General features: G+C 34.3%; 1 protein-coding gene across 4 annotated transcripts in view; it reads right to left on the reverse strand.

Annotated features, from left to right (window-relative positions):
* Positions 1–12,019, reverse strand: part of OSBPL8 (oxysterol binding protein like 8) — a 186,082-nt gene that overhangs the window by 51,738 nt on the left and 122,325 nt on the right. For all 4 annotated transcript variants that reach the window (XM_082850827.1, XM_082850825.1, XM_082850826.1 and 1 more), the window contains 4 exons: positions 9,908–9,978; positions 4,195–4,272; positions 2,281–2,382; positions 676–879 (listed from right to left, as the gene is read on the reverse strand). In XM_082850827.1, coding sequence (XP_082706953.1) covers positions 676–879; positions 2,281–2,382; positions 4,195–4,272; positions 9,908–9,978 — 455 coding nt within the window. The remainder of the gene's footprint in view (positions 1–675; positions 880–2,280; positions 2,383–4,194; positions 4,273–9,907; positions 9,979–12,019) is intronic.

A 12,019-nucleotide genomic window follows, 5' to 3' on the forward strand; every position in this document is an offset into this window, starting at 1 on the left:
GCTTTGTAAAAACTTAAGCTAGACTCATTTATTCAGTTAGCATGTACTGCCTGTCTACTGTTTGTAGAATTCCTTAGTATAACAGTTTATCAAATAGAGCATTTCTATTTTCTTGATTGTTTGTTTTTAAAACAAGGAGTGACCACGGCAATGCTTTTTAGTTATAAAAGCATTAGAGCTCCATCTTCAAAGAAAGCTGCCTCTCAAAAATATGTAGGACTGCTTCTGCTTATAGGCTTCCTATCACATATTTACATCACTACAGGAAAGACCACCAAAATAAATGGCAGCTTCTGTTCTAGGCAGTCTGACAATTTGATAAAGAGAAGAACACTCACAGTAAACAGGATACAATATTACAAAGCAAAGCTGGTAATTGCAAAGTAAAAGAACAGTACAAACAATCCCTACAGACAAGAGATAATAAGGTACAATATAAATTTGGGAAGCATTTTCTGGAGAAATTTTTAACTTAGATCTTAAAGGTAAACTAAGCATTTTGGTGCACATTTCATCGTGGGTAGAAACAGAAAGAGGAATAATGTGATTGAAGACAAAAACAAATTTATAAGTTCTGGAAGAGGACAGCAATCATTAATCATTCATTGATTTATCTCAGTTCTACGTATAGATTGTCATCTTTACCTCTCACCTATATAACAAGTGCTTACTTACCTTCACTGCCCAAATGGACTGCTCCAAAGGATGGAAAAGTTTAAAACAAAAGCCATCCTTTTTTGATGGACGCTCAATGATCTCACAGGCATTCAGAAGAACTGTTCCTACCCATTGACCATTTTTTTGGGTTTTATAGATCAGTAGCACACCAGGTTTCAACACACACCACAATTTGGTCCAGCTCTTTAGAGTACCACGAATCTACAAAAATATAAGTTTATTTAAGAAATAAACCTTTGTTTCTCTGCTCCACAAGATACTAACCAAATAGAGGCAAATAGGGTATTTTAATCTAAAATTTCCATAAAGTGTACACTTTAAATTCACTAGGTGTATGTTTGTTAAGCTACTATATAGCAAGCACTGGAAATAAATGTGAAAACAGCATGACTCCTGCTTCTGAGGAACTTAAATTCTAGTGGGAGACTGCATCAACAATTTCAAAACAATGTACCATGTAGAATGGTTTTCCTAACCTTCCTGGCCAGGTCAGGGGCCATTAAAATATACTTTCCTAGTATAGGATATGGAGCTTAAAGACTTAGTAAGTAGAGCCAATATAAGTCAGAAGGTGTTTTCAGAATAATATCGAAGAAGACCCCCATATTACTTGAACTATCAAGGAAACTATCACTAGACTTCTATTTTAGTAAGAAAACTTCCATGACAGATCCCATAAGGATTTTAGGTTGGAGGTTGTACCTATCCTTGGGGAAGGTGAAAAGCTTTCACTGCTGGGGTGATTTTTAGGTGAAAGCCAGGTACTAAAACTTCCTGGGAGTCAGGGTCTTACAAGACCATTCTCAAAGTTAGTATTAGGCTAAAATATTCCTACCAAATATCCTACAGATAAGAATGGTAAAGAGGATAGAGTGACTAAGATGACAGGAAATAAAAGTAAATGGAAATAACCAGAGGCTAAAAGAATAAGGAATAGAAATAGCAATATGTATGTTGTTCTGCAAATTAATGCTTTTCAAATGGTAACTTTTACACTAACTTTGTCTCATATCTTCTCCAAAATGCAAATATACCAAGTCTACAATAATACTAAATGATAATTTGAACAGCAAACAAAATATTTCTTTACAGGACATCAATGAGACCAGCGGTCCCCAAACTTTCTGTCACCAGGGACCGGTTTCGTGGAAGACAATTTTTCCACAAAGAGGGGGGATGGTTCAGATGGTAACACAAGCGATGGGGAGCGGCAGATGAAGTTTCGCTCGCTCGTCCGCCGCTCACCTCCTGCTGTGCGGCCCGGTTCCAAACAGGCCACGGACCGGTATTGGTCCGTGGTCTGGGGGTTGGGGACCCCTGGATTAGACTATATCATGTCACACAAATCAAAACGCCTTTTTAAAAGAACTGCTATCCATATTTGATGTTATTTGATGTCAAGAGAGACAACATGAAGGTTTCTTCTCTCCATTAAGACTGGAACATAGATCCTCTGGGATACAATTAATAGTTTCTTCATCAGTGAAAAGCAATCAACCTAGGAGATGTTTTTGTCTTGCAGGCTTTTAGGTGCACTCTGGGCTTTCCTATTCCAGTTGGTAAATATCCAGCATTTGAATTCAAGAGTCAATACAAACTGACCTTCAACCAATCAGCCATAACAATAACAGAGGGATCTGTGATTGTACTGAGTAACTCCTTTGTGGCTCTTTTCTTTTCTTCTCGGTAATTTTTCTTTTGTACCTATTTTACAGAAATAATAGAAAAATTAAAAATTCATTAGAAATAGGCAATTTCTCTCCAATTTTTTAGCTCCATAGTATGTAAAAAAATTTATACTCTAAAATAAAATTCTAAACCTCTTTTAGAATTCTAGCATCTTAGGACAGACCTTTTTTTTTTAAGAGCTGGTAGAAATTTTTAGAAAAGCAAGGTTAGAATCTAGTTTTTCTGATCACTAGTCCAATTCTCTGTATATTTTTAAAGAATTTTACGTTTTTAAAATTACACAGTACATGAATACAAACTCATGGTAAAAATTTCAAACAACACAAAGCTAAAAGCCGTTTTTATTATATCCTCTCCTATTCCGATTCTCAGAATTGATCACTGTTAACCTTCAGGAAAACACTATCCTTTCAGGCCTCTTCTATGTACACAACCTACAGAAATATACTTTTGTGTTTGTTTTTGTTTTTTTAAACACATAAAAAAGGTTCTCCTATTCAATATTTTTTGGAGCATTTCAATTCTCTTTCCATTCCATGTCTACCTCATTCTTTTAACTGCTACATAGGATTCCTAGTATGAATAAAATAATAAGAGGTAACATTTATGGGACACATTCTGCGTACCAGTCACTGTTGTAAGCACTTTACATGTATTACCTCATTTAATACTCACAATAACCTTGGGAAGTAGTACTATCATTATCCTTATTTTACAGATGAGAAAACTGAGGCACAGAGAGTAAATTGCCCAGGATCACATAGTTAGTAATTCATGGAGGCAGAATTCAAATAGAGGCAGCCTGGCTCTAAAACACATGCTTTTAAGCACCATGCTATACTACTTCTATAATTTTTCTTAACATATTCTCTTACTGATGGAAATCTACTCTGTTGTCAGTTTTTCATATCACAAACAATGCTGTAGTTATTTAGGACTGGCAATTTTTCTCTCTTTTCTGACACTAATATATAACATATAAATAACTAAGAAACTACAACATTGAAACTAATTCATTCAAATTATCAAAGTTTTACCCTTCATAAGTCACTCCTGAGATAATTTGGGAAAGTAGCAGTAAAGCAATCTTATTATTTATTGCTTTGTTGTTGTTCACGAAGGGGAGAAGATAACCTATCAGTGACTTTTTATAAACTAAAACACAAAATTTTCCTAGTTGCATTTAATGGTGAAGAGACTACATACACACAAGAAATTTTAATAATTAAACAGTCAAAAAGTTTTCACTTTGGTCTTTGTTAATATGCATATCTGAATTAACAGATTTCATATAGGACTGTAAATGCAGATACGTATAGGATCAGATATGGAAAAAAAGAGGGGCAAAACAGACTATATGGGAATCAAGAATCAATTGGAAAGCATGTGTTCCTTAAACTCCAGGATCTGTGGCCATTCTGGAAGGCAGGCCCAGTATAACCTATTTCTTAGGAGAAGCTGGAAATCTGGACTTGTAATTGTTGGCTCAAATTTTTAAAACACTGTGTAGGTCAAACAAAATATATATTACCTGTGGGCCAAATTCAGCCCATGATCTAGCAGTTAGTAAACTCAAATTTCAAAGGGCAGCAGAGCTTCCCATTATGTTCTATAACGCAGTGGCGTGCTTGACTCAAGTACAGCTGTGCAGAGATATCCAGTCCTCAGCACCGCACCCCAGGTGAGGGCCAGAGTAGCACTGGGACAGTCATCAAAGAGTCTTTTCAGTTGACTCCAGCATGCCATACAAACATTAATATTTTTTTTCTTCCTTTAGGATTACAAATACTTATTTCTTTATCTTATTTCATAACTGTGGAAACTAACCTTGAGAGATTCTTTTTTTGTAAGCTTGCTTGAAGCTGAACTATCCTTCTCCGAGCCATTATAAAGTTTAGATTCAGACTGAAATCACATGGAAATGAAGAAAAGAGAAATAATAATTAAAATCGCTACTTATTCTACACACACATATGGCACATAAAAACTAATGTTAAAACTATGTTTGTGACATTCTTCCCATTCATTGCTGTGATTTAGGCAAATGTCAATTTTCAAATACTGATTTTCCCTTTACAGTATTTGGGTTTGAAAACTAATCCACATTAAAGCCACAAAAATAAAAACTTATCAATAAATTAATTTACAATGTGAGGTTAAATAAGATCATTTATAAATCTCTGCCTTCTATTTTTCAGGGTATTTCTGAAAAACACAATTATTTACTTATTCTTAGGACAAATGTATCCAAAGCAGTGTAATTTTTTAAGTTGAAATATTCTAAAAAACAAAAAACTTCTAGCAAGTTGCTGTACACGTTGCCCTGTTGCTACTCCTTCTCCAAAGGGGATAAATACAAACATCTTCAGAAACAAGTAATGAAACACCCTAAGTTGTACAGTGTTTAAAAATCAATATTCCTAGCACCTACTTCTTCCTAACTATCCAGTGCCCCTAAATTATTACTAATGTCTTAAACTTGTTTCCAGACTTTGTTTATACTTGATATTTCAATTTGATCCTCATAAGAACCTTGAGAAATAGGCATAACAAGTGGTTTTATCTCCATTTTACAAATCATGAAAGGGAGGCTCAGGGACGTTGATTTTCTAAACAATCAATCAACAGCAGGGATCAGAACCCGGGTCTCCTAATCCAGTACTCTTTCAAGGAGACTACTTTCTTCCACCAGAGTAGAAGAATATAGAACTAAAAGCTGCTTCTATAAATCCTGGAACAATTAAATTAAACATATTCCTTCACTGTTCTGTGATTTTCATTTTTACCTATTGTTAGACATGGGAGAAGGTACTTAAAGTTTGTAGCATTACTCCCAGTGCCAGGAAAGTATATGGGGCTTGATCCAAATGGTAGCTTTCAAGTGTTTAATGGCCAGATCTACATAATATCACTAGATGTGATCAAGGATGAAAAACTTTAGGTACAAACTCCCTCACTCAATTTTAAGATCCATGAGGACAGGGACCATGTTTATTCATCAATTATAGCCAGCTATCACCTGGGGAAAAGGAAGGGCTCAATAAATACCTTTGGAATTAATAAAATGAAAATGAAACTAGCATTTGCAGCTCATCTCTCCTAAAAATGCCTCCACTACTTAGTACAAAATACGAATTATTATGTTGATGGTAATAACTGGCTGAACTGGAAAGGAACTGCAAACTACACTCAATGTAGAAGGTGGGGATTAACCTAATTAAATTTTTGTTGAAGTTACTCCTTTGAGAACTGGCCTTGAAACATCATATTGCTTACTCCCATGATGATAGGATATATTGTGATACTAAAACCATTCCACAAAAGTTCTCAAGCCAAACAGGTCTCTGTCCTCTCCTTGCCACTGGAAACTCAAAGATGACATGGCTACTGTCAGAGGAATATAATGGTTTCTATTTCCCACAGCTTAATAGGAAAATGTGTATTATAATGTACTTTTTAGATACTATTAAGTGAAGAATACTAATAATATTAGCTTAAAAGTTAATGAAAATGAATGACTGTTTAACTCTTTACCAAGTACTATGTAAGTACTTTATATGTTCTGCTTCATTTAATCCTCAAAGCAACCTTATGAGATAGTTGTAGTTCCTCCTTTTGCTAATAAAGAAACTAAGACTAACAGATTAAATAACTTCCTAAAGTCACAGAGTCATAAGTAGACGATCTGGGATTTGTACTCTGGTGTGCCTAATTCTCAGTCTCATGCTCTTAGCCATCTCATCACATTTATTTCTCACCTTTTAAAACTGTTCATATAGAATCTTAGACTCAAATTTAAGACTTATCTTTACGAACAACAGGAAATCTATTTCCCTAGACATGACAAGATCTGGCTTGGAGATTCCTAAACGATTCTAGTATATAAGGGACCAGCAGGCCAGATGGCTGTCACATGAGCTTGGTAGATTACAGCACACATACTTCAAGGAATCCTTGCCATACGGTGTAGCTAGTTCTGAAAAAAGAAAAAAAGGATCCAGTGACCAAGTTCTATAGTCTTTTCAATGAAATACTACCAAAGTTTTCTGAATCAACAAGTTACCTTTTAAATACCAAGAATCATAAACTGTTTTTTTGTTGGAAATATTTTACTAAACTAAGTTTCCTCCTTTTATAAACTTACTGACCACTATTTTAATGATGATACCTTATGGGCTGTGCAACTATGGGAAGTTATTCAATCTCTTCCAGTCTTAGTTGCTCATTTATAAAATAAGGATATTCCTACCAAGTCATAGGGTTGCTTTGAGGGGTAAATGAGGTAGTGTGCATGATGTGTTTAACACAGTACTTGGTATACTGTGTTTCAGGTTTGTGACTATCCTCTAGATTGCAAGTGTTGACAAAAATATGACCTTTAGATAAATGGAACATTAACATATGAGAACACTTTTGACTTGCTTTGAAAACTATAAAATACTGCAGATATAAGGAATAATAACAATAATGATAAGTTACTATGACTCTATCAGATACTTTGATTTGGAAAGTTTTTTTTTTTTTAAATGTCCAAGGAAATATATTTTTTACAGCAAGAGGTAGATGATTTAGCAAACCTACAGCTAAGCAGACTGATGGCTGGAGAATCAAGTCAAGATCTCAGCTCAGAAACCCCTTATCCTTGTAATAGCATTCCTTTTATCCCACTAGAAATATTATTCATGCTGGCAATTCCTTTCATTGAGATGGACAGTTAAAAATTTATTTAAAAATGCTAAAAGGAAGATGGGATGATCTGATTAACTGATTTCTCCAATTCACTCATTTACAGGATGCCTGAGAAACAGGAACTGCCTTTATTTTTAAAATGGTGGGGGGTGGGGGGAAGAAGGATACCGTAAATTCAGTGACCAAAATGACAGTACTGATACTTTCTGCATCAAATTCATAAAAGTATAAGGTTAAAATTATTTAATGGTCTCAGTTATGCAGATCGATCATAGAAGGAATAACAAGATTTTGCTTCCCAAAGTTACTTAGGTAAGAACAAAATCTTCAGAATTCCATGAGAATAAGGTTTGATGATAAATGTATAAATTTTAGGATTGTTCTGAAAAACAAAAGAGTGGAATATATGTTAAAATATATAAGGACAAACTAGTGACTATGTATCTCTTAAGCTAACAGAATAAACCAAGATTAAATCTAAGGTAAGATAGGATCAATAAGATTCAGCTCTTGGAAAATAACAGAATGAGTACAATTTTACTTACACCAAATAGTTACCACGTCAAGAAGCCTATTCATTCACTGTAGTTCTTTATTCAAAGTAAGAAAAACGAATTCTCAAACACCCATTATTAATCAAGTACTTCATGAGGCACTTACAGCATCACAATCTGAGAGTTAGATCTTACCTCTTTTGTACAGATAAGAAAATTGAAGCCACTTTGAATTCTAGCTCTACCATTTTGACCCTTGAGAGTTATTTAACTTCTCTAAGCTTCGGTTTGTTCACTAATAAAATGGGGCCAATAATACCTGTCTTCTAGTATCCTTAAGAGAGTTAAAAGGACACTTAGCAAGCTCTTAGTACAAAGTAGCTATTAATGTCATTATAATTAGCATCTAAGAAGTCACAGGTATTATATGACAGTCAAGATTCAAACTCACTTTTTTGACCCTAAAGCAGTGAATGCTTGCTGTGCAGTAGAACTTTCTGAATAAAAGAAATATTCTGTATCTGAGTAGTCCAATATGGTAGCCACTAGCTATATGTGGCTAGTGAGCCATTGAGATGTGGCTAGTGTAAATGAGGAACCAAATTTCTAATTTTATTTAATTTTAATTTAAGGTTCATACACAACTAGGTGCTATTGTACTCAAGGTGCAGCCTGTGTTTCCTTTTATTTATTAATGCACACTGCTTCATTAAGGTATGTAAACTTGCTTTTCAGGCTCCCTGCCCTCCCTACCCCTCCTGCCCCTCCCTCACCCTCCCATTCAGAGACTACACGTAGATGGCTGTGGTACGTAGATCTGGAGTTTAGGGTTCTGAGTAGGAATACCACTATTCTATACATTCACCAATTCTGGTACTAACTGCTTGAAAATAGGTTTTGAAAATTCCATAAATTTCGTTGTATTTCTAACCATGGCAGAACCAAGATAAATCATCTCCTCATTATGCATCTCATATAAAACAATAAAGGTATTTCTCATGCATATGTTATATACATACAAAGTCCTACTAAATTTTCACCTTATGTACTTATATACATATAAGTACAGGATGGACCTTTAATGAATACTTGAAAAGTTAAGTGTGAATAAAATCTGTGTAAAGCATATCACGGAATATGACAAAAAATATATCATGGAATCCTCTCAATCACTCACAAGAACAGGAACAAAATATGTAGGGTTTTACAAGCCAAGCCTACTGCTGAGAATAGCAGAGAATTTACTAGCTTAAGAAATAGATTTTCGGACTTCCCTGGTGGCACAGTGGTTAAGAATCTGCCTGCCAGTACAGGGGACACGGGTTCGAGCCCTGGTCTGGGAAGATCCCACATGTCGCAGAGCAACTAAGCCCGTGTGCCACAACTACTGAGCCTATGCTCTAGAGCCTGCGAGCCACAACTACTGAGCCCACGAGCCACAACTACTGAAGCCCACGTGCCTAGATCCTGTGCTCTGCAACAAGAGAAGCCACCGCAAGGAGAAGCCCACGCACCGCAACGAAGAGCAGCCCCCGCTCACCGCAACTAGAGAAAGCCTGCGTGCAGCAACAAAGACCCAATGCAGCCATAAATAAATAAATAAATAAATAATTTTTTTAAAAAAAAGATATAGATTTTCTTACAGCCATTGAAGTTTGATTCCACAAACATAAAAGCTTCTCCTGCTACTAAACCTGACCAGAAATAATAACAGTCAAAAGTCAAATCCATTGACGAATTATAGAAAATCTAGTGAATTACAAATCCATAGGAAAGTCAATGCAACATACAATACTTTTCAAATTTGAATAGTACTCTTAAAGAAAAAATTCTCAACAGACTTAAGAATATGTACAAGTATCTCATTTGAAAATTACTAATTTAGGGAACTATGTCTTATTCTAAGAAAGTGCCTTTCAATTGCACACTATTATAGCAAGAGATGTTTGGCCTTTAACTGGTAAAATATATGTGTTTTGATTGTCATTTGAATGAGCCCAAAACACTTAGAAATTAAAAAACAAAACAAAACAAAAAAACCCAATGAACCCTGACTATCTCTATTCTCTACATGGAACCCTCAGACTTCAGTCTGAGATATACTGCTATAGCAGACATACCAGAACAATATCACTCAGGAGAGAACCCTGGTTACCAATAGGCTATATTTCCAAGTAACCAACAGAACCTAAATCAGCCCCAGGGGAACTTTCCTTTTTTCATATATACTACCTGGTTTAGATATACCAACATAAAAACATCCCACAAAAATCTGATAGGATTTCAGTGTTAGTTCACTCGTCTTAAATATTAGAAAAATGTTGTGATCATATATTTGAGGACAACAATATGCTTACCTTGCTCTTTGACATAGAAAGGGAAGATTCATCTTTGTTTTGAGAAATGTCTTCCTTTCCTCTTTCAAACCCTTTAAAAACATAGTCATTATTTCAGTATCACCACATTTGAACACATATAGGCATTAAAAAGCAAATGCACATAAGTTATTCAATTTCAAATATACACTATACAATATTTGATATACATCAGTGCAAGAAGCCTAGACTCAACATACAGTTTTAAACTATTATAGTTTAAAGACTACTAAGGGATCATGTCACTAATAGTAATTCTTTAGAATAAATCAAGACTTACAGAGGCACTGGTGTCTTTCCCTGAACCCATCAACATAAGCTAAATATCTCTTTTCTCTGCTCATTCACTTGGCATGAATTCAGGACTCATGGAATTTTTATTTCAGTTAGCTGTTTTCTAACAAAGAACCAACCCAACATACTTTTCACACCTCTTGCCAAACTGGAAAACAACTCCAGAATGGGTGATAAAAGAATACTAGGGAAATAAATCTGAATTGAAGGACAGACTTTAAAAAAAATCTAATAATGTGTTTATTGTGAGAATTAAATGAGCATGCATAGAAAGCAATTAGCATAGTAGTTGCAGACAGTATGTATTCAATTAACATTGACCCTTAATATTATCATTGTCACTGACTATTGTTATATAAATTCTAAAAGGATAAATCTAAAACATGAGTGCATTGGGATATATGCACACATCTTTCCTACCATGTAACACATTAATATAGCACTATCAAAAGCAATTAACAAGTTAATGTTGTAAGAGTACAATTAGAGAAACGTTAATGCTGAGATTTGTGTGGCAGGCATAAGAGGGGCAGTACTCATTTTAATGAAGTTCTTTCTACTTTTGAGGACAAGTAATATTAACTCTTCCCTACAACTATTTGTTCTGAGTCCAATAAAAGCCTATATAGAAATATAATCATTCATAAAGCAGCATTTATAAAGTTGTCAGTATCAGTGCCTGAAGCATTTAAAAATCATTTCTAGCATATCAATGAGACCATTTATTCTGTATTTGATTTATATTAGCTAAAACAAATCCATTCCATTTTCTTAATTCAGAGATTTTGCTGATTTTATTTTTTTTTTGTAATATGAAGAAGGAATCTTTTTCTTTTTTTTTTTTCATCTCTGGTAAGCAGAAAGATCAGGCAATCCTAAAACCAAGGAGGGAAAAAAAGAAACCTGTTTCATAAATCTAACATGGAATTTTAAAGGAAAACTTACCAGGATTTGAAACTTTAGCGTAAAGCAAACCAAACTTACATAATTCAGTTTAAAAATTCTAAAATATTTATTCAGAGTAATAAACATTTTGTAATAAGTAATTCTTAATTCTAATGAATTAACACAAATTATTTCAATGATCTTGTAAATAGATGTACAAGAGAACAAAGACTTTCTAAAAGTATATATTATGAATGGAAAAAAGATGATGTTTTTCTTTATTCTCCTAAGAACTGAATTTTACTTAAATTTCTCTAGTTTGGTTTTGGTTTCAGCTCAATCTAGGTCAATCCATTTATTAGACTAAGAAAAATGCCCACTTCACTGTGTATACATTCACATATTATTTTAAAAACAGAACAGTAAATTAAAACAAAGTGGAAGTTACAAATCTGAACAGACTTTTTTTGAACATGCAAATATGTCTTGCAAAAAGTTTCAAATGTTGGAAAAGGACACATACGAAAGCAAGATGAAACTAAACAAGAAAAACAAAAAAAAGGGCACTCATAAACATAGGTTGTATATTATGTCAGACCAATAAATGAATCCCATTTTAAAAGATTTTCTATACCTCAAACTAGCAAATCAAATCATTATTTTAAAAGCTGGCCCTGATGACTTCCAAGTTATTTAAAATTACAGCGGATAAAGCAAAAGGCTAAGTCTGGTCCAATACTTTGAGTTTCAGCTAAGTGCAAATAAGCAGATGAGTAGCTTAAAGTGCAATGACCACATAAAAGTGTTCAAAAGCCTTAAACAGAAAATATTGCCATACTGTACACTAAGTTTTCAAGGGTAATTCCAAGGTAGGCAAAGCAAAAAGCAACACATGAAGGACTCTTTCTTTAGACT

This window comes from Leucopleurus acutus (assembly GCF_964270905.1).
Source record: "Leucopleurus acutus genome assembly, chromosome: 11".
Lineage (NCBI taxonomy): Eukaryota > Metazoa > Chordata > Mammalia > Artiodactyla > Delphinidae > Leucopleurus > Leucopleurus acutus.